This window comes from Podarcis cretensis (genome assembly GCF_951804945.1).
Source record: "Podarcis cretensis genome assembly, chromosome: 4".
NCBI classification, from domain to species: Eukaryota; Metazoa; Chordata; class Lepidosauria; order Squamata; family Lacertidae; genus Podarcis; species Podarcis cretensis.
Genome location: NC_137173.1, coordinates 24,338,419 through 24,362,423, shown reverse-complemented (window position 1 = coordinate 24,362,423; position 24,005 = coordinate 24,338,419). Strand labels below are relative to the sequence as shown.

Below are 24,005 nucleotides of genomic sequence, written 5' to 3'. Positions count from 1 at the left end.
AATTATCCAGGGTCTTGACCAGCAAGCAGTCGCTGATTGGACTGGACTTTATCACTAGACTTCACTAATATTATTGGGCTTGCCTGCCCTGCCACTCCTCTGAGATGCAACAATATGGCTGTGAACTTGAGTAAAATATAGGAGCGGCAAATAAGCCCAGCCTCCCATAATAAATCACATGATGCGGTGCATGCATACAATTTCAGTGACACTGCCCCCTCAAATAATGTATTGTTGGCCCTAGCAGTTGGCTCCTATCGCTGTGGCTCCTATGGCTGTGACAATTTTAAACAGGGCTATTTATATGTTCATTCAGTGCTATCTGTTTATCTTACCGTATTTTGTGCACCATAACACTCACTTTTTTCCTCCTAAAAAGTAAGGCGAAATGTCTGTGCGTGTTATGGAGGGAATGCCTACGGGTGGCATGCCTACGGATTTTCCTCCTCTAAAAACTACGTGCGTGTTATGGTCGGGTGCATGTTATAGAGCGAAAAATACGGTATATGTTCTATTTCATAGAAGAAACCTTTGGTAATTTTTTGCACATAATTACCAAAGGTTTCTTCTATGAAATAGAACATATAAGATAAACAGATAGGTCTGAATGAACATATAAATAAGATACACTTTGTATCTTGCTTTCATATTTCAAGTTAATTGCCTAAATCAGGAAATAGTCAACATTTAGGAGCTGCCCGCACTAGCAAATCTATTGCAGTGATGTTAGAAAGAATTGTTCAAAGGGATCTTATCTTGAAAGAGGTATGAACTGTGATTTAGCAACTTGACAATCCAACACCTAGTCATGTCTAGTCTTGCAAAGATTATAAAGATTTCAGGAGCTAGACATATGCTTTGGATTCAAATGAATCTTGAACTGGGGCAGGTTGCCTCAGAGGGATTTGGGGGTTCTCCATGTGGGATCTGCATGAGATGCCCTGGGTTAAAGTACGGATCCCATCCTAAGGACCTTATGGACTCCGTCTTTAAAAAATATATATGCTGCTTTGTGTCTGCCAAAAGTGTGATTATTTTTTTCATATAATGGGAACACCAGTGTGAGGAGAAGGAGGGAGTTCCTTTGTGACTGAATTTGAGTGTAAGTGTTGCTGATTACTTGCTTATTCTTATTACTAGGCAAGTCAATGGATCCTCTCTTTTCCTTAGCAAAATAGTTTGCTTTTAGTTCACTATATGTGTGTAGTCCTGGTGATTTTTAATTCTTTTATACAAGTAATTATAAAGTGGTTCTTATTATTCAACTAGTTATTTCTTAGTGCCTCTTTCTGTATGTGTTGTGGCTGTTACCCAACACATCCCTTCATCAAACCTAAGTACCGTATTTTTTGCTCTATAAGACTCACTTTTTCCCTCCTAAAAAGTAAAGGGAAATGTGTGTGCGTCTTATGGAGCGAATGCAGGCTGCGCAGCTATCACAGAAGCCAGAACAGCAAGAGGGATTGCTGCTTTCACTGCGAAGCAATCCCTCTTGCTGTTCTGGCTTCTGAGATTCAGATTTTTTTTTCTTGTTTTCCTCCTCCGAAAACTAGCTGCGTCTTGTGGTCTGGTGAGTCTTATAGAGCGAAAAATAGGGTAATTTTGTATTGGAAGCCAAGCACAGTCTGCCTTATTTAGTACTCTTATTATTACTAGTATTATTAAATTCTTACTTTCTTAGTGCCTGCCTGAGTGCTATTGTGTGTCAACAAACATTCACTGTTATAGGCAGCAAAGAATCACACCATATATATTTAACAATCATTTTCATCATGTTACTGTCGTCATCACCACAGTCCTATCCCTATTATTACCAGTATTATGTTTGGTCATCATGAGGTATGTACATCATACTGGCAGTTGCCCCCGGGAACAAGGTACATGCAAGAGGTGCTGCACCTGCAAGCAGCAGCACTGACAATTTCATTTCTCCTCCACCCAACCCAAGTGCACCTTCACTGTTGCAGGCAGAAGCAGTGAATACACAACTGAATGTTTCCCCTTCTCCCTGGTTCTGAGGCTGCTGGCATGGCTAGTAGTGTAAACAAGTGCAATCCTACTACTACTATCTCACCTATTGTAGAGCATGAGGCAGCATGCAGCACTTTGCTGCTGGTAGCTCCTCTGACTGAAGCTATAGAGGAGATCAACTTATGAGATGTCAGATCGCAGGAGGCTTTGTCATTTGTGGGACACTTTAGCTGAGGGCTGCAAATTCTGGTGGTGTGTGTCTGCATGCATGTCTGAGTGTTTGAGTCATATTAAAGGAATTCCGTGCACTTAGAGAAGCCAGTGCAAGGATTCCCTCTTATACAATGGGACATCCTCCCTAATCTGCTCTAGAAGGTCGGAAGAATCCCCAGAACAGTATGGTGGGGTCATTCCATTGGTCAAGCAGTCATGCTTGCACTGATGGAAGGTTCTTCTTAGTCACACACATAGGTTGTATTCAACCTAGTACTATGTGTGGTGTGCTTATGAAAGAGCGGGGAATAGAGAGAAAGTCCTGTGTGAATGCATATGTGGTGAATGTATGTGTGCATACACTGGCCATGACGACCATTGGCATGTGACCGTTGATGGGGTGGCTGTTTGGCAATGCAGCCCTCAGCCGAAGAAGGTTAGCTACCTCTCACATAGAAGTTAAATTAAAGCAAGACATGCTACCGGTCTATATTGATAGGAAATGATTTCTAATGTTTTGAAGAAAGTTAGCAAAATGTGATTTATTTATTTTTTTAAAAAAGTAACTTTGAAATAACAATTTGGAAATAACATAATCTCCATTATGAAGCAACAACATAGACATGAATAAACAGTAATGAATAATCACATAGCCTAGGTATGAATAACCACAGGTTACAGAACTGGGAAGTACTTGCTAATCTATACTATATATAGGAAAGAGACTGGGTGTTAAAAGTGGGTGATGACCAGTTACATCAACTGGCATCAGTGCAATGATATTAGTACGTATTTAGCTTTGCTCAGCAGGATCACAGGATTTTGCAGAACTCCCTCTCCTAGATGCCACATAAAGGACATCTTGCTCTAAAAACAAGGGGGCCAAGGAGCGGCATGACAGAAAATTGTCCTCCTATTTCCCTGATGTGCCCCCAGAATTGGGGGGGGGGGGTATGTAGTGGGAAGAAGTACATTGGTCCTGGAGCTAGCATTAGTATCTCCCTACACCACCCTAATCGAACCAATGGGAGGGGCTTTATTAAAAGTCATGGAAACGCACCCAGCGTGTGACCTCTATATAGCTCTGGATTTGGTGCTTTCTGTGTCTCAAATTTTCCCTCCCCCAGCCACACTGGGTTGCTATGTAAATTGGAGAACAAAGGGATGGATTGAAAGATACATAAGATAAATCAGCTGGGATATTCCAAGTTCTGGACTAATGCTACAACTAACAGCTTCGTTTATAATGCTCAGCTGCAGCCTTATCTCTCCCATAAAACTTTCCATTCATTCATGGATGATAGCTGCAGTCAGGACACTTGAGAGACTTAAGAGAAGCTATGAGCTTATTAAAGTGGAAGGAGGAGCAAGGATATTAAGCCATTTTGTGTACCTTAATAACCAGCATGCAGATGTAAATATATCTGAAAATAAACCAAAACATTTCCTTTCTCATCCTTAGCTCGGGATTGGGAAGACAAATGTTATCCGGAGTCACAAGTTAGAATAAATGATCAAATGGTATGGGAGGCTCAGACAGCACGGTATAGAATGGTATAATTATGAAGGCAGCCCAGTGCAGCTGGCTGAGGGTTGTTTCTGGATTCAACAGGAATCAGTATAGAACACTCAGCAGTTATCACTGGTTACAGTCATTGGTTTTGTTGGTTACAGTTCTATGTGAATTGTCCATAGAAGTATACATGACTTTCACAAAGATGAGCAAGCAGGCATGCAAAGGGAATAAAATGTTTTCAGCTTCAAACAGGTCATTCCGCTATGGAACCACACTCATCCCTTTTGGCCTGATGCACAACCCTTCTCAGAGAATCAAGTTATGAGCAACTGGTTTTTCTTGTTTCCAAGCAGAAGCCTGCAGAAAAATTGTTCAGGCTCCTGTAGGCTGCTGTGCCATTATGCCTGCTTTGACATCTCAGATGACCCTGCAAGGAGCTTCTTTATATACATAAACTTTTATCAGACAGCTTTTCACCCACCCTGAGCATTTTAGGGTGCTCTGGCCCAACTGATACAAAATAACCTCTGAAGCTCTGTCACATAGGATGGTACACACAAAACTCTCAGTTATCCTCAGTTTTAACTGTTTTTAAATTGTTGTAACCCATCCTGGGATCTGCTGGTGAAGAGTGGGTGGTGGTGGTGATGATGATAGCTGCTGCTGTTGTTCACAGCACTGTAAGAACTGAATACACCACAAGGAATCTAGAAGATTTGCCTGTTCTGGGTGGGGTCACATTTCCTCTGAAGGAAAAGGTTTGCAGCCTGGGGCATGCTCTTATACTCATTTTTGTCACTGGAAGTGACCACAGTGGCTAAGAGTGTCATCTGCCAGCTTCAGCTGGTACATCAGCTACAACTGATCCCAGACAGGGATAATTTAGCTATAGTGATTCATGCATTTCATACCTCAAGACTGGATTATTGCAATGCACCATGAAAACTGCTTGGATATTTTGATGTTTAGTGGTCTAAACATTTCACTAAATAAAAAATTGACCATAAATTGACCATAATAGATGAAATCTTAAGTCACTGAGTTACTGCCACAATGGCAACATTCTATTCCACCTTACATGTGGACTCCTCCACCTCAGGTTTTCACTTCAATGAAGCAACCCCAAATACACCTCTGCTCTGTTTGGACACCCTTGTTCCTTCTAATATAGATCTTAAAACTTAAGGATCCTACTGCCTGAGCTAGAATAGCTAATGAACAACCTACAGGAGACCTCTGTGACACTTCATATTGTCATGTGGTAATTATGCAGAAAAGGAAATGACTCTGTGGGTGTAATTTTAGGGCTCAAGTGAGTTTTTCCCCCCTGCTTTAGCAAGTGTGTGTCTTGCCATGTACATCAAAGGCTAACTGTGTTGAAATATTGTGCTCTCAGAGCTTTAGTTGGAGCGCTGGCAGCAAGGCCATTGGAAAACAAGAGGAAAATCAGCATGCTTAGGGGAATTCTGGGTTTTCAGAAATACAAAGACTTAAAAAACAACAACACTACAGTAGTAAAATTCCCTTAGGGGTTCAGTAGTCATGGAATGCAGCACAACAGTTGGAAAAGGAAAATGGAATAGGGAGAAGTGGAATATCCTGCTTGGAAGGGATGGGCAGCTTGAACACCGAACAGGAACTCTCATTTTAGGCTGGGTAATGCACTGCAACCATTTGTTGCAGGTCCCACTTATACCCTTGCAATATGCTATAATACTGTTATAAAAATAGGAAATTAACACCAGATGCTCTGCATTCCACATTAATCAACTGGAATTTATCTCTTATCAAACTAATACAAGATTTTAGTAAGTGTTCTTATTTACAAGAAGATTTATCTAAATAACTTAGTTCAAGAATGACCTTTGGAGGCAAACATCAAGGGGGCATGTTTGACATTACAGCTACTAGTGTGACTTAGTCTAGAATGCTGACCTCTTTCAGAAAGAAGTAAATAGGAGGAGCTCTGAGTTGTATTTTAAAGCTTCATCATTAAAAAAACACAAAAACTATTTGTACTAACGAATGGCATCTAATTCTCAAGCAAGCTGGTTTCTTGATCTCATGAGATTAAGATTGATCCCATAGCAATCCACGCACAGCAAATGAATATTAAACTAGACACATATTCCCATTACATGGCTGCCGTTGGCCATTAAGAATGAAATAATATCACATTTACTGAAGCAGATACTTGTTCCTTATTGATATATAAAGGCAATTTAAAAGTCTACTGGTGATGCATTTAAAGCAGGCATGGGAAAGCTTTGTCCTCCAAATATTTGTGGACTCCCAACTCCCATAAACCCTGCTCAGCATGACCAGCATTCAGGGCTGATGGGAACTGTAGTCTAACAACATATGGAGGGCCATAGGTTCCCCATTCACATATAAAGTAAAGCAATGCATCTGAATATATAACCATTCCTCATAAAACAGTTCCTTCACCCCTCTCTCTGGCATCTACATATCAGCCAATCAATGTAAAGTCTGTTAAACTATGCTTAAAATTACCTGACCACTAAATTCAGACCAAATTTTTAAAATATGGCATCTTGCAGCTTATGTATATATCCTGGCACTGGAGGTTTAGGAAATCTCTACAGAAAGAGAAAACTTTACAGAAAGCATTGCATGCTTTTACTGGGTGCACAGATATAGGCAGATAGCACTTTCAGCTAACTAAAAGATTCTAATAATTCTTGGGAGTTTCTGAGATATGCAAAAGACTAAATTGTTTAGTCCAGGCATAGGCAAACTCGGCCCTCCAGATGTTTTGGGACAACAACTCCCATCATCCCTAGCTAACAGGACCAGTGGTCAGGGATGATGGGAGTTGTAGTCCCAAAATATCTGGAGGGCCGAGTTTGCCTATGCCTGGTTTAGCCCATTAGTTCTATAGGAGTTATTCAAAACAGTTGTTCCTCCAGAAACAGCAGGAGTAAGTAAAAAAAAAGTGCATGTGTTGGTGATGAAACATACCTCAATCAAGAGGTGTCAGTTTGCAATTTGTGGTTTTGCATAGTTGCTGTGCTGAACCTGCTATTATGTATAGATCAGCAATGCAACAAGCGGCATGAGAGTCTGAACAGTTCTTCGCATTGAGAGGTCTATGTATCCTGATTCAGTGCTTTTATCACTTGCAAAAGTCTTGTCTGAAAGTAGCTAGGAAAAAGGAACCATCTAGTTTGGTTCATTTGGTTATCTGCTTTTGCCAGTAATTTTAACAAGTAAAAACACATGTACCTTTTCCAGAGTCAGAGGAACAATACAGGTGTTGTTCATTCGATGTTGCTTGACAAGCTGAAATACTAAACCAAGCTGTTTACTGGTGGGCAGCATAAGATAAATGGAGATGCCTAAAGGGAGAGAATCATAGAATCAAAGGAGTGTAGAGTTGGAAGAGACCGTGAGGATCATCTAGTCCAACCCCCTGCATTCTCATGTTCTTAATCTATCCTAACCTGGGATAACAGAGCTATCCCAGGTTGAGAAATATATATCAGTTATTCATTGAATGATACAGCATACAGGAAAGCCAGAATTTAAAGCCAAACTGTTAGCAATTTATTTCTAACAAACAAAATATTTCCTAAGCAATTCAGTTGTAAGATCTGAAAACTGGATAAACTAACCTTGAAACAAAAATATACTTGGGGAGGGAGGGGGAATGCTTGCTGACTTCAGGTGATAAAGTTGAGTTTGAAGAGTTATCTGTGAAACATGCTGACTGCAGCATTAAATGTGGTCCCAGCCAACATGTTCATTGAGCACTCATCCTGATTTGTTTAGAGGGAAATTGGATGCTGTTTGCTATTTAATGAGAATTCATTCTGATTTGTTTCTGGGGAGGTTAGATGACATTGCGTTAAAAGCATGTGTTTCCCCATACTTTCCAGTGCATTTTCCTATCTCTTTCCTTATTGTAACAAATCTAATCTTGTTGCCAACCTGATTGATTGAATCCCACTAAAAAATAGTGAGTCTGCAAGTGCTCTAAGATCCAAAGGATCAAGCAGTTGTATCTTCTATTTATCAAAATATACAGTGTTTCAGCAACAAATCAAACTTTGATGTCATATACCAGATCGATTGTTTGTTAGAGTCACTCAAAAGGCAAACTAGGTGATTTAGAAAATAAATGGCGTACAGATGTTTGCTTTGTTTTTATTATGTATTTTGTTTTCTTGTCTTATATTTTGATGTTGCAAACAGCCCTGTAATCTTCAGATGAAGGGCAGTATAGAAATTTAATAAATATTTAAATCAATAAAATCACTTCTCCTTTGCATCTGTGCAATATCAATGATAGCAAAGAATGGAGAGGTGTCCAACTCTCTTTTTAACTAATAGGCTGAATGCTTACTACCTGAAGTTAGCTGCATTTGTTTCAAGCAAGCTGTATTTGTTTCAAAAATCTCAAGAAGATATGGATATCAATTATATTTAAAATCACATTAGTTATTCCTGTGAGGTAGATTCACAGAAAACATAGCTTATCTTCAAATGGTTTTTTTGGCATGTGTTAGCAATAGCAACAGCATATCTTATTGCCTGATGCAGATGTGTTTCAACTTAAACCACCATTCAGCAGATTATCTTCTTTCAAGGTAGCCCTGTGCAATTTCCTTCTGCGTATCCTTGCACTTAATAACTTTGGCACAGAATAGCCCTGTTTGGAATTGGGGAGCATGTCAGATTTCATCCAGGGAACTTTTATTATGAGGCATAATAATTGCTCCACAATTTGTGAAAGGAGACAACACTTTCCCCCACATGAATGAAGAAATATGAACTTGGAGACCAGCTGTCACAAGTGCTTCCAGAATGCCCTGCCTCTTCTTCCTAATCCTTGCAGAAAAGGAGTGTTATGTATGACACAAGCACTCTTTCCACTATCCCAACAGCTGATCTTGCACAGCCTTTCTTCAAAGTTCATGCCTGTCTAGTGGTGACATGATTTGCAAAGTTTTCAAGAGGTATTTTCACTGAAGCTCCTTATTTCACCACCACTATTATTTTATTTCCCACCCTTCACCTTAATGTCCCAGGGCAGGTTACACCAATTTGAAACGCAGCATATGACTAACCATCAATATGTGCAATAGCCAATCAAATGTCTGAAATTAATTAAGCAATTTAATTAATTAATCCTGTTCCCACCAAATTAAACATGTCATGCTATGGGATGGAGTTGTGCATAGACTTGGGTCAGATCTGGATAGATCTGTCAGTTAGAACATGGTGCCGATAAATGCCAAGGTTGCAAGTTTGATCCCTGTATGGGACAGCTACGTATTCTGGCACTGTATGGGACTGGAATAGATAATCCTCAGGGTTTCTTCCAACTATTCTATTTATTATATTATATTATTATAATTTGTGTTCTGCCCTTCATCTTTAGATCTCAGGGTGGTTCATAGAATAAAAATACAATATAAAAGCACCACCTGCATAAAAAAGAAGATTCTTATGATCTCTCCTGCTGAAATCTGTGGTATTCAAATGTGCTCAACTCTGGCTGGGAAGGGGCAGAAGTTCCCCAGAGCATTGTATCCTGGAAAGTGATATACAAATATAGCTAATTCATGCATGGTCAGACCAGCTCTGCGTGTAGTTTTCCACCACACCTGCATTTATTACCTGAACTCGGTTGGGACGTTCAGGTGGCTCTAATAAAATGTCCTAACTCTACCCGCTGCTGCAGTTTGGATGCTTTTGGTATGTAGTTGGCGGTTCTACCATTGAATAGCCGAATTTGCCCCAGCAAAAAAAAAAGGGGGGGGTGTCGAGAGCGCTGACTTCCCCAACCGGGTGCCCGCCATGCACCATCGCGGTCGGGGGTGACGGGAACCGCCGTCCAGGAACACCTGCGGGGCGCCGGGGCTGAGGGAGGCCTCGCCCGGCTCCCTCCGCTCGGCGTCGCCTCTCGACCCTGAGAGGCTCCTCTCTCTCCTGCCCGCTCTTCTCCTTCTCCTTCCCTCGCGCCCTTTTCCCGCCTCCCTGAGGACGAGGCCTCGCCTCCTCCTCCTCTTGTCCCGGCACGTCAAGGGAAGGAGGGCGGGAGGCAGGTAGGGGGCGCGGTTAAAAGCCGCCGGCGAAGCAACAGGGAAGAACTTTTTGACGCTCTCAGGGGGAGAGAAAGAGACCGCGAGCTGCAGCCGTTGTTGCCTGGCCCCGGAGTGAAGGAGACGCGGACGACCACCGAAGCGCCGAGGGGGGAGCCCGTCGCCGGCGAAGTCCGCTTTTCCCGCCCTTTTCCAGCCCATGGTGCGCTCGGCGAGGCGCTCAGGGGCGTTGATTTCCCTCAGACGCTGACAGGTGAGAGAGACTTTGCGCGCCTGCCGCCAATTCGGGGAGCCGGGCGACCCTTTCGAGCCGGCGCCATACTACTCTTCATTAAAAATAAAAATTTAGTGGAATTCGTATGCCGCCCTTCTCCCGAAGATCACAGAATGGTTCACAACCTCCAGTGGGATGGCTAAGCCTAAGAGTCTGCAAGCGCTACCTACCCCTAATTCCAAACGGACTAGGGAAAGCGCCCTCTGCACATGCTCAGAAGGGGAATATTTGCTGCTGTTTTGTTGCGTGCTGGGTTTTTCGGAGGGGAAGCCGAAAGCCTGAGCCCTGTGTGGGACTTGGTAAAGCCGGGTTTAACTTGTATAGGCGGGGTGGGATGGGAGGTGAAGAGAGAGCAAAGCAAATTCTTGACATCCAAGGAGCTCCATGGTCGGAGGCTGTTGGCTTCATGTAGACAAAATGGAGCTTGGTGCTATTCAGCACAGGTTCTTTTATAAAGTATTTCCTCCTTTGTTAAAAAAAATAATAATCCTGAAGGAGTCTGTCATAGCAAGCAAGTAGGAAAGAGACTAATTAAAGAGAGGATTTGCCCTTGAAAGTTTCGGCCACAATAATTTTTAAGATGCCACAAGACTCCCCCATGCACACACTTTTGGGGTGTGTGTGTGATTTATTTTTATTTTTTAACTGTCCGTGGGTTTTGGTGAAAGAAATAATCCCCTTTCATGCATCTCCTTTCCAGATTTCCACTCCATTTAGTCTTAGTGGGACTTCCTCACTGGGGAGTTCCTTTAGTTGTGAAGTTTCGGGATAAAGAGAGCGATGAGTCCAATATGCCTCTTCAGAAAATAAATGGGCTAGTTTGTAATCAGCTTGCGCAACACGGTTGGTAAACATGGTGTTCAGGAAGATGCCTTTCTGTAGAATCTATTTCTTCAATTGCTCTTTTGCGTTTTACATTGTTTACTTCTGGTCTCTCACCAGGCTGATCAATATGGCAATTGTAGGGAAAGACAATACGATGAGTTTATGAGCAAAAATAGGTTAACAGATAATCAGATTTCTCTTTTCTTTTTTTGAAGAGGCACAAGAATGGAAATCAGTCTATGTGTATTGTTTTCTTCTATCATATACATTGATGAGATCTTGGACAAATCATCTAATCAAAGTCGTAAAACTGAGTTCTTAATGCCTCCTTCAGATATCCATTGTAAGACTAAAGTCGTTACTGTTTGGAAATTGGACTGCCTAGTCCTCAAATGGTACTTCTGTTGACCTTGCCAAGAATGCACTTACACACCTAATAGCACCTTAAGATTACTAGACTCAAAAGCATCTAATTTACTTTTTCATCACTTCAGAAACAGATCTAGCAAGTTTTGTTGTGAATAGTTATTTCATATTTCTTTTCCACTCTTCTACCCTGCCCACTAATTTCATCTGATTCTGTTTTCATAGAGTGGCCACTACTTCAGTTCTCTTTGGTCCTCATAATGTAATTACCTTTTAAAATGGTGTATTGCTCCCTTCTCTTCATGTAGGTATGGTTATTCCATATCCCTATGATGATGTGATTTTGATACATTTGGCAGCATGCTACATATATAACATATGTAAACTTTTGGACTTGGAAAGATATGAATTCAAATCTCTCTATAGCCCCTGCCTCATTGGTCAGTTTTTGGCAGGTCATTAGCTCTGATCCAGAAAAGCAGCAAAAAGCTCAAGCCTGTCTGGGTTCTTGTTTAAAATACTGCTTTGAGATTATTAGAGAAATTACGAGATACAAATATAAATAAATCACTTCCTTCAAACATACCCACAGCTCTATCTATCTGTTTTGGTGGTGTAATTGTGATTCCAATCCAAGTGTGGATAATATTTGGCACTCCAGATGTTGCTGAACTAAAACTCCCATCAGCTCCACCAAGCATGCTTAAAGGCTAAGGATAATAGGAACTGTAGTTCAGCAACTTCTGGAGAGCCAAATGTTAAGAAATTTTCTATTGGTGGCTCAAGCAGAAAGATGCTGTTGAGCATCTTAATCCAGTTTTGATGTATGTGTGGAGTACAGTTATTGTAGATATTTAATTATCTCCACTGAAGTAAAGAGCAATGGGGTTTTTTTGCAAAACTTTTCTATAAATCTGGCTCCCTCTCTGCTTTTCTTCCTTCCACCACCTGTTTGGATGGCTTTGCAATGTACTCATTTACGTTTAAGAGTTCTGCATAGGGTTCTCTATAGAGTATAAAAGCTTTTGCCGTATTCTCCTGCCTAGTATCACAAGGAGTGCACATCACATTGGGCAGTCATGGGGATTTCCTTATTCTGTTGTTAACTTGCAGCCAATTACCGTAAATGCGTAGTTGTTCTAGCTGTATATGACATACCCAAACCATCTAGCAAAATAAATAAAGGCAGAAGTAATTAAAGTTAATTTGTGACACACCTAGTCTGGTTTTGTTTTTTTACAAAAGCCTCACATGTAGATGAAACAGACTTAAGTTTGTAAAATCATTAGATTCCTTTCTGGGAGTTTCTGTCACAGGTCCAACACAACCTATGCTCCAACACATTATTGATCAGTAAATTAAAAGTGGGTGTGTTTCTTGCTCACTGTGATCAATGGAAGTGATACAGATAACAAGAATAAAATGGCATCATGTTTTCTTTGTAGAAAGGCAGTTGATAGATCTTGAATACTTAAAATTTTAAGCCACAAAATGCAACTGCATCAGTAGTGTGATGTAGCAAATGGAAACAGTTATGGGTTGTTTATTGTTTTTTATTAAAGATTTCTTAGTTTACAAAATTACATGCATTGTCTGGAAATGGAAATAGTTATAGCTCTAGTCCTACTGCTTCCAGTGACCTCTGGTTAAGTAACACATTTGCCAAGATTACATATAGTTTTGCCCTGAGAGACTAGTAGCTAAGGCATTAGTGTACAATTTTCCATTTGGACATCACAGAACATAGAACAGTAAAGGAACTGCTAAGTTGGGCACGGTATGTCTGACTTCAGAATTAGAAAAAGAGTTCTGAGTAATTGCACGCTTTTGCACAAACACTAACATAACTTGCTCAAATTGATCTGTTACCTGCCCATCTTACAGATATTTTCCCCTGCCTATTTCTACAAAATTTGCTGTAATGGACAACTAGTCATTGGTTCCCATCCCTGGATGGGAACCATTGCCTATTCTTACAAAAAAAAATCAAAAAAAATCTAACCAATTTAATCCAGGGTGAGCATTCTGATGTGGATGGGGCAATCATCCACCATACACACAGAATAGTATTAGTCACAGGTGCTATTGGAATCACTGGAATAATAACTTTTAATATTTATTTCAGTGGGCCCTGAGTTAACGGTTTGAAAATTATCCTTTGAAAATCTTTAGAATATGAAGCAGGGTAGGACCCTAGCTTATGGCACAGCTTTGCATACATAAAGTCCCAGTTTCAGTCTCTGGCAGCTCCAGGTATGGCTAGAAAATACTTCTTTCTGAAACCCTGCCCATCAACCCAGACAATATTGAACTAAATGGACTTAAACACAGCTTCCTTTGTTCCTAGCCCAATATTTTTGCCTCTCTCTCCTACTTCTTTCTTCACTTTTCCCATTCATCATGCAAAGGATAAAAATTAAAGGATGGATAAGGCACATTTACCAATATGTTTGTTGGTCCAGGGGCAAATTAAAGTGGTCAAATGTTCAAGATATGAACCAGATCTCTTTAAAAATTTCAGGTCTGTTTATTTCCATTTACACCTTTGCCAGAATGTCTACTATATCCATGACCTGTATCTCCATGCCAGGCTGAATTTTGGCCTTCCATGACTGGAATATCAACCACTTGGCAACTACCATGGCTTCCTTTATCCAGGCAATGAAAGTAAGGTTGCAGTGTCAGCCCTTAACCTTACAATTCAATAGGGTATGAATAAGTCCAGTTTCCATGGCTAAATCATATGGAGTATCTACAACTTTAGCAAAGGGAAAGACTCTGAGCTATCTCAGAAGCCAGGTCCAATATGCCTCAAATAAGTTATTTTGTTGTGCAAGGCTAGGAAGAATTTTAAGAAACATTTTACCATTCTTTAATGTGAATTGTGACATAGCATTTAAGAACAATAAGTTACATTACATTAAATAGTGAATTATAAAATAAAATGCTCTGGGATTTAAGATGAATGGCAGGCTCTAAAAGTTTCTTAGTTTTTGAGATGCTGCTTCAGAATCAAGCTTTGACAGTCTTCGTGACCATATGTTGTTGGTTTTTTTTAATTGTGCAGTGATTTATATTTGGCAAACTGTTAAAGGTTCAAAGAGGTTGCAAATAGAGATGCATGGTAGCAGCTCAGATATCCCTAAAACATACAAACCACCCACCACCATGGCACCTGAAACATAGTGGATATTTTGTTAGTATTTATAGATACAAGAATTACTGCCTTGTGATCTTTGGATGAAGGGTGGTATACAAATTTTAATAATAAAAAATAAAGCACATTAATTTCCCCAAAGAATCTGGGATCTGCAGTTTCCCCCCTCCGAGCAATGGTTCCCAGCAACATTAAAAGACTACAGTTCCCAGGTTTCTTTGGAGAAGTTATGTGCTTTAAATGTGTGGTGCTGCTCTTCCTATAGCAAGGAGCATCAAGGACAGCAAAAAAGTGCATTTCTAGAAGTAACAATATCTCACTTGGATTTGTGTTAGTAGGTGGACATGTACCTCTTCTGTGGTAGATGAGAAACCACAGTTTTCTGGGGGATGGATGTTATTTAGAATTTCTCATCTATCTGTTGTATGAATGCCATCTGTAATCTCACAAGTGTACTTGAGAGATTCTCCAGGTACTGAAATCCACATTGAATGACTTCTTCAATGGTAAACATTTAACAAGGAGGTTTCTTAAGTGAATGTACCTTGCAGATTTTAACTTAACCTAGAAAGTAAAATGCCGTTTTCTCTCTGCAATCTTAGTTAATCAGTAGTCCAAGGGTCTGGTGTTTCCAAATGGCTCCGTGTGTGTGTGTCTGTGTGTGTGTGTGTGTGTGTGTGTCTGTGTCCCTCACCCAGTGGGCTTCTTACAGTCTAGCCAAAATCTGTTGCAAACAAGCTATGTATTCCGCCCACCCCTGTTACTGAAAACAGATAACAATCTGGATGCCATCTAACATTGTTCATCATGCATCAGGTTTCACCACCCACTATCTCCACATTACTGTTCAAAGGCATCTTAAGTTGCACCTACTTTCAGGATATGTGAAAATATAATAAAAAAGTAGAATACACACAGAGAGAAAACTAGCATAGCAAGCACAATTTGAAAAATCCCATGCTGCTGATCACTTAAAAATCTATGCTCTCCCCAAAGAGATTGCCTCTCCCCAAATGAGCTGACCTGGATCTTGCAATCATTTGAGGCCCTTCTTTATGTGCCTCCTCCACAAGAGGTCTGGAGGGTGGAAGCATGAGAATGGGCCTTTTCTGCAGTGGCTCCCCATTTGTGGAATGTTCTCCCCAGGGAGGCTTGACTTGTGCCTTCATTACACATCTTTATGTGCCAGACGACAATTTTTCTCTGTAACCAGGCCTTTCTCTGATTAACATTCCACAGTCTTTTAAATATTTGTGGGTCGAGGGTTATTGGTTTGTTTTTGTTTTATTATGTATAACAAACCCAGCATATTTGCAAAGCTAACCAAGGTTATTGAATTTGGACAAGGCTGTTTGGTTTGGTCAACACCAAACCATTCCTAAAAGAAGCCATGGTCTGGAAGTGAACAACAAACCATGGTTTCACATTGTGATTTGTTGCAAGTGAACAAACCATGCTTAGTGTCCTGTATTGCCTTTGAACATTGGAATAAACCGCACTATGGCTTAGCATTATGTGTGAATTGAGGTAGCATATTGTAACTGTGATGATTTCTGGTAGCCATCTGATACACGGAGATGAAGTCAAATTGAAAGGTAAAGACAGTCATTTGACAGACTGACAAGAGTTAATATTTTATTTGCTAGTAGCATCCAGGATTAGTATAATATATAATATAATATACTGACTAGTGGATAATTCTAGGCCAGGAGGATTTCCTTTCTTTTTTTCTTTTTAATAATGTTTTTATTTATTTTCATGGTAAGTAAAGCAGTTCTTGGTGGTCATTTATCTGTCAGAAAGGAAACCCTTCTATTTATCTTCTGTACCATGAAAATAAATAAAAACATTATTAAAAAGAAAAAAAGAAAGGAAACCCTCCTGGCCTAGAATTGTCCACTAGTCAGTATCTTATATTGGGGGATGCGGGTGGCGCTGTGGGTTAAACCACAGAGCCTAGGGCTTACCGATCAGAAGATTGGCGGTTTGAATCCCTGTGACGGGGTGAGCTCCTGTTGCTCATTCCCTGCTCCTGCCAACCTAGCAGTTCGGAAGGTAAACAGCGTTTCCGTGTGCTGCTCTGGTTTGCCAGAAGCGGCTTAGTCATGCTGGCCACATGACCCAGAAGCTATATGCCAGCTCCCTCAGCCAAGAAAGCGAGATGAGCGCCGCAACCCCCGAATCAGCCACGACTGGACCTAATGGTCAGGGGTCCCTTTACCTTTACCTTATTTGGTCCTTACGTTATTGACTACCATATGAGATGGTGCTTGGAGGTTTTCTAAACAAAACTCAGCCACGGTCTTCTGTAACTGCAATATGATGAACCATGTATTTATCCACAGGTGCTGTTGCTGGTTGCTGCTTTATGCAGTTCTTCCAGCCACTTTTACTGCTGAAGAGGGTACTTTTAAGATGATTATACTACAATTTAAACTGAAGCGGATTGACTTTTAACATGTGATACTAACTCTTTGAAGAAGCCATTCAATCTTTAATGAGAATTTTTGTATTATATGCCACCATACCATATTTTGCACTAGCTAGACAAAGGGGCTTTTCCGGACAGAAGTTTACTGTGAACTGTGTGCTTGCTGCTCATGCATGCAAGAAATGGTATTCCTCACCAAAATACTGTCCCATATTATTTTCTCAGTCTGGATTTACCATTTCTACAGGTATTTTGATGGTGGTGGTATTGCTTGGACACTGAAGAAAAACTTGCATGCCCAAGTCCACAATAGACTGTTGTGGGGAAGTGCCTCTAGAAGGCAACAGACTTCTTTCTGAGGCTGACCGAAAGCTGTCTATTCAGAAGTCCCATAATTTTCAATAGGGCTTACCCCCAGTTAAGTGTGTATAGGATTACAACTTCAGGCTGTTGTTCTAAAGACTGGGGGAGGGTGGTTCTACTGCCTTATCTAAAGCTCTCTTGGGCTCTTGCCAGCAGGGCTTTCAACTGTGTATGCACATACACATACAAGCACATTCTCTTTCCCATTGTTTCTGGTGGGAAGGAATGGGAAAGCAGAAGTATGTCTCATTTCCCCCTTTGTTTGGTGACTTGACAAGTGTCTAGGAGCGTTTGGATCCTTTGGATTCCTTTGGCGTCTTCCACCGTTACAAATCCAATGTCAGCTGAGTTGGTCGTTGGAACTGTCAATGTAGGAGCTGATCCAGTCCTTCCTAAGAACCCTGTGATGCTCTCCTAGGAAACGTTGGACCACATCCTTAGTGTTATATTGATCATATTATTTGAATTAGTTGAGTGGTCCTTACTGATGACATATCCAAGCATTTTACAAACCTTGCTTCAAAACTTTATACTGGCTCAGACAGACATAAAGTTATTTGTTCCTAATGCATGTCATCAGCTGGCATGCAAACCCAGCCAGCTGTATTTGGCTCATAGGATACAGTGTAGATACCAGTGGTAGGGAACCATTTGGGCTCTGCTTTGGGCAGCAACTTTTATTGGGCCAGCACTGAATGCAGCATTTTCTTTACTGACCTTCCTATAGTGTGGAAGCAGACCTTTCGATCTTTCTTGTCTCCCAAGTATATAATCATTATTGCTTAATAAAGCAATAAGACTAATAAAGAAATGAGGCACAAATCTGGGCTCAACAGAAATTCATGATATCGGTGGCCAGGTTCTAACATGATGTCTTGTAAAAATGCCACTAACTTTTGTGTTATTAAGGTGTATTTTTGAAGGAGCTTCATATACTGATGTTCGGCCAAAGACTGCTGTGGTAATCATGTTGAATGTGAAGGGAAGAAGCATGTCCCACAACTTGAGGAGATACAGTGAACATATATATATATTGGGGTGGTCATATTTGGGTGTAGCTTCCTGGCACCTGCCCACTGTGTAGTTGGGAACAAATGCCTTTTCACACTTCATGTGTTTACTGAGCAAATGTTGGTCAAGCCCTGGTGTACCCATAGTACCATGTGATATATAAATGGATCTAAGCATAGCTCAGAACTGATACTCAGATATAACTATTTTATCCCTGTTGTAAGCAAGAAATATAACATGTTTCTAAACTTGGTGCTTAGTTAATCTTCTAGATTAGCTAGAGATAGTGTAAACAGTGCCTTTTCAATAGTGAGTCCAGAAACAGGTCTCTATTCTCTCCAAAAGTTTCAGTTTCTTTGATCCCTTAAGTAATCCTGGTTATCTAAGATTTTGACTCTGTCTAGCAGCTTCTAACTCTAAACAGCAGTGCTGTATTATGTTCAACCAGCAGAGCAGAAAATATTTTTGGTGCTTTCTTGGGTAAAAGGGTGTGACACACAAATTTTCTTGCAAGTGGCTGAGCTCGTTTCCTGCCCAGTGCTCATAGCTTGAGTCAGGGTTATGAAAGGTTGTATCCATGACACATACGTGGATCAGAATTAACTGCATCCTGCATATAATGTTACACTATCCCATCTGTAAACAAAATGTGATTTGAAACAAAAATAATCATGCAGAAATTAATTCTGCAGAAATGAATGGAATAGAACATAAACCTAAGGTCTGGGTTCAACTATTTTGGACCACAAATGGAATTGTAAGTTAAGCATTGGCACCTTTCAAAAGCACTGTAAGACCTACCGCTTTGTGATGGCCTCTTTATCCCATGGTTAAGTCAGGCAGAGAGATTGATGGAATGTTATTCTGTTGCTCACTTTCACTTGTGTTGCTTCCTCTGAACCTTTGAAATGGAACAGCCTTACAGGATGACTTAAAAATTATAAGATGGAAATCATTCATCATATCTTTTCTTTATGAAGGTTATTTCCACTAATTTGATGAATGCAGGATGAATGCCAATTTCCTCCAGAAAAGGTTTTATCTCAATCCAAAATCAAATATACCATTCCCAGTTCAAAACATGAGTTTTTGATTGCCTTTTCTCTTTCTTCATACATAATTTTGTGCTTTTTAAAAAATGAAAGACTACTACTCATCCACTGAAACAAATTCTTCCTATTTTGGAAGTTGCCTTCCTAACCAGCAGAAACCTATTATGTAAAGAGTTGATCTTTATTAAGTCATAAGAAACTAGGAGTGCTTCTTACTGTGGAAGACTGAACTTACTGTGGAATGACCATGTTCTGTTCACTCATTAAGAGGGCATCTTCACAACATAAGCAGAACATCCTTCTTGAAGTTATGTGTTCCCTGTTCAGCTTCAGGATTTCCCGCCAGAGCTTAGAAATTCTGAACTTAAAAAACAAACACTTTAATGGAATAGTTGCACAATTTCCCCAGTTGCAAAAGGCCTCTTGTGCTCCTGCTTGGTTCATTATGGCATGGATACATTGCTCTAGACATTTCCTTCTCTATGTTCTGTCTCTTCTCTTTAGAGCCAACTCTATTCTGTTGGCGCTTGCAGTTCCAAATAGCATTGCTTTAATATCAGTTTCTCTCCCTTCCCAGTTGCAATGGGAGGATTGTGCAATGAAGGGAGAGGGGCATTTAACCCTTTCCACACACACAGTGGAGCTGGGGAAAGGGAGATTGCCCAGTTGACTATAGTGTGTTTGAAGTCTGGCAGCATAATTGATAGTCCTCTTCCAGATTTAAGTAGAAATTCAATGATTGAATGTTGCTAAATTTTCCATGCCTGGAAGCACCTAGGAGAACAATACATTTTGTGTGAAATCACTCATTGTAGATAATGTATTACTTGCTTGGTATCTTGAATTGAATGTTACATTTTATGTTAGTACATATAGTTTATGAAATATACTCGGAGCCTTGCAGTGATTTCAAGCTCTTTATTGTAGCTTGTAAAACAGTGATTGAGTTCCCCCCCAAACCTCAGGCTTTTATATACATTATTTACACAATGAGTCCCATCTGATTGGCTGATTCTGCTTCCCTCCTGGAGCCTGATTGGTCTTCTCCAGCAGGCCAATCATTTGTTGCATTCTAGGATCCTACCTGCCTATTGCTCTCGGATCCAAGCTTAGTCCGTAACAGTTTAGTATATAGTTTAGGTCAGTAGTCTCCAAACTTTTCAAACCCAGGATCCATCTTCAACACAAACATGCATTTTTTTTAAACTTTCTACCATGTATTTATATTGTGAAGTGCTGCTGTTGCAATCCACGTTAGAACAGGCTGTGACCTTACTCACCAATCGAAGGCCAGTAGTTAAGCTTTGAATCACTGCAATGCACAGTTGCCAGAACGAGGCATTTCCCTTGGAGCAGGGATATGTAAAAAAGATAAATCTTTTTCTGGTGAATCTAAATTGCACAGAAAATTTAGTCTCTCCCCCCCCCCCCGCCCCGCCCTGATTCTTTGTGCACTGCTCTGGCTTAAAGAAAGCAGTAAGACTCCTAGAGTGATATCTGCTCAAAGCAGACCCTTTGAAATAGACATGCATTTATTTCAATGCACCATTAGTATGACTACGTAGAATATCACTCTTGACTTCTTGACATACCTCACTAATGTGTTCATTTACCTGGTTAAAAAGGTAGTTTAGACTCTTAATGCAGTGGTGTGTGCTTTGCTATTGTTTTGTTCCACTGAGGATGGAATTGGTTCTCAACAGAATATTAAGCAGATAATTCATAGCAATTTGATGTGAAGTAAGTGGGATAATGTGTGGAAATCAAGCTCTCCAGCGAGTTTAAGTATTTCCTCTCCATTCCTATTACAAATTCAATAATGCTTCTATGCCATGCTTGGAGTACAGTGAATCATGCTTGTTAGAGCTTTGGGGCCAAACTAGACATGACATTAAATGCATCTTTGCATTTAATGTTCAGGTTTTAAACAGCGTTGGGAGGGAGGGAGCATGTAATGATCAGGATTGCAGCAAGCCTGAAGGAGGGCTTAACCTTTCCTCTCCTACTGTGGTTGTTGGCAGATGTTGTTTGCAGTGGGAATAAATTTCCCTTTTGGTGCCAGTTGCTGTACAAGTTCTGGCTATGCCTAGTTGGAACATGTATCCTAGTAATGAAATGCAAAAACTGCCCGTTTTAAGAAACAGATGCAGAATATCATGAAAACACACCATATGTGCACATTAATGGGATGCTACTAACAGCACAATCCATAGTTTGTTCACTAAAAAATGTTCCGCTGAGTTCCATGGGAGTTACTCTCAAGTCAGTTTGTATAGGATAGAAGCCTCATTCATATTTTATAGCAGAACTAGTATTTAGCTAAGAAGCTGAATTAGAATTATTTTCTGGGCACACATTATTTTGGGACTTTGAATTTAGTAGAAGATTCATTTGCTTTTTAAATCATTCTTCAGTTAATAAATATTTTTTTCCATGATTGTGTTGGAGCAGCTTATGTTTAATGTGTTGTATTTTATAACTCAATCCTTCTTCTTTTTTATATCCTCTCCTTGTCATAATAGGTCCAAAGACTCAAACGATAACATGGACTGGGGAACGCTGCAGGGCATTTTAGGAGGTGTAAACCAACATTCTACCAGTATTGGAAAGATTTGGTTGACTGTCCTGTTCATCTTCCGTATTATGATCCTTGTCGTTGCAGCGGAGGAAGTCTGGGGTGATGAGCAAGATGATTTTGTGTGCAATACGCTGCAACCAGGATGCAAAAACGTCTGCTATGATCATTTTTTCCCCATTTCCCACATCAGACTCTGGGCCCTCCAGCTCATCTTTGTCTCCACCCCTGCACTCTTGGTGGCAATGCATGTCGCGTACAGGCGGCACGAAAGGAAAAAGAAGTTCCGAAAGGGAGATAAAAGCTGTGAATATAAGGACATAGAAGAAATAAAGAAACAGAAATTTCACATCGAAGGTCCCTTGTGGTGGACATACACTGCCAGCATCTTGTTCAGGCTGATTTTCGAAGCTTCTTTCATGTATGTGTTTTACTATATGTATCAGGGATATCACATGCCTCGGCTACTGAAATGCAGCGCCTGGCCGTGTCCCAACGTAGTGGACTGCTTTGTTTCTCGTCCCACTGAAAAGACCGTCTTTACCATTTTCATGATTTCAGTGTCCGGCATTTGCATTCTGCTGAATGTGGCCGAGCTCTCCTATTTGCTGCTGAAGGTTTGTGTCAAAAGGTCCAGAAGAGCAGGGAAACCAAAAAATCACACTAACCATGAGAACAAAGAAGAAAGCAAACAAAACGAAATGAATGAGCTTATATCTGACAGCTGCCAGAACACAGTCACGGGATTTCCAAGCAGCTAAGGTGGCCACAAGCCTAACATGCGATTCATACAAAATAAATGAATAGCCACATTCATAGTTGCCTGTGATATTGGTTAGATTTAACTAAGCAATAAATTAAGTGGGGAAACATGCGTATTACAACATGTTGGAATTAGGCACGTGGTGTCATTTTTTTAAAAGGTCAATAACAACATAGGAATGTAAAGAGTATTGGAAATTAAAGAGATGACATCGTATTATGCATATCTGTACCAAGTCAGCTTTGATTTCATTAGAAAGTAATACTTGTGAGTAACTTCTTGCTGAAACTCATCCTAAAGCCAAAGGAAAGGAATAGCTGCCTTCCAGACTAGATACTATTAGTATTATGAGACACTTTACTACTGTGGTAGCAGTTTTAATTGTGAGCTTGCATCTAAATCAAAGTATTTTTATACGGTCTGATATGCCATGTTCCTTGGTATTAACATGTATGAATGAGTAGCGTCTCTTTTTAATATTTTGTTGAAAGCTAGCATGACGGCCGATGTCTTCACGCTGCTGGAAGTGAATCATTTCTAAGCATATGACTACATGCTGTAAATAATTCTATGAATACTCTATTTTACATACTACCAGTTTTAAATTTATTTGTACTCTAATCCATGAATGATATAGTCATATCTGAATAACAAAGACATTTTGGTTTCGTACGCTGCAGAAGATTTCAAGGAGTATTTTTTTTTTTAAATAAATAAATGAAAACCTGTAGACTGGAAATGACAGTAGTGGGGAAAGGGAGGTTAACTGGCTGAAAATAATGTGAAGAAATTTCTCTCAACCAGTATGAGCAAATTTTTAGAACAAAGTGTTTCAAATAAAGGAAAAATATATTTAACTTGGTATGTGTTTAATATTTTGCATGCAGTTTTAAAAAAAATGTTAATGGCTAAGTAAAAAACAACAACCCCACATTCGGCTGTACTGGGAGATAACAAATGATAGAAAAGATTTGAAGATAAAAGTGTGGAATTCACCAAGTTTAAGATGGGGCAGGGTTGGTACTTGCAATGGATGTGGAATTGCTTTGAATCTCCTTTAATAGGCTGTAGCTTTAGTATTGTGCATTCCACAGCATTCATCTCATCTGGAAGACCTGATTGGCCTTTGAGCTAATCAGCAAGGTCCTCTAATTTATCAACAGCATTAATCAGGGGCAGCTTATCTGACAGGTAGGCAAACTAAGGCCTGGGGGCTGGATGTGGCCCAATCGCCTTCTAAATCCGGCCCACGGACAGGCCTGGAATCAGTGCGTTTTTACATGAGTAGAATGTGTGCTTTTATTTAAAATGCATCTTTGGGTTATTTGTGGGGCATAGGAATTTGTTCATTTCCCCCCCCCCAAAAAAAAATATAGTCTGCCCCCCACCAAGGTCTGAGGGACCGGCCCCCTGCTGAAAA

General features: G+C 40.3%; 1 protein-coding gene and 1 long non-coding RNA gene across 5 annotated transcripts in view; one reads left to right on the top strand and one right to left on the bottom strand.

Moving 5' to 3' along the window:
- The window catches only part of LOC307215125, a 58,599-nt gene extending 49,039 nt beyond the window's left edge, over positions 1-9,560 (bottom strand). For all 3 annotated transcript variants that reach the window (XR_013838290.1, XR_013838291.1, XR_013838292.1), the window contains exons 1-2: positions 9,344-9,560; positions 6,947-7,059 (exon numbers count right to left, since the gene is read on the bottom strand). This is a non-coding gene — a long non-coding RNA (uncharacterized lncRNA). The remainder of the gene's footprint in view (positions 1-6,946; positions 7,060-9,343) is intronic.
- On the top strand, positions 895-23,442 carry LOC307215015 (gap junction beta-6 protein). Of its 2 annotated transcripts, none has more exons than XM_079974156.1 (2): positions 895-1,102; positions 21,770-23,442. In XM_079974156.1, exon 2 carries the CDS (start codon positions 21,792-21,794, stop codon positions 22,581-22,583), a length of 792 nt encoding a protein of 263 aa, XP_079830282.1. In that variant the 5' UTR covers positions 895-1,102; positions 21,770-21,791; the 3' UTR covers positions 22,584-23,442. The 2 variants fall into 2 exon arrangements, with proteins under 2 accessions (XP_079830282.1, XP_079830281.1); XM_079974155.1 differs by lacking the exon at positions 895-1,102 and adding an exon at positions 9,865-10,021.
- The last annotated feature ends 563 nt before the right edge of the window (positions 23,443-24,005 follow it).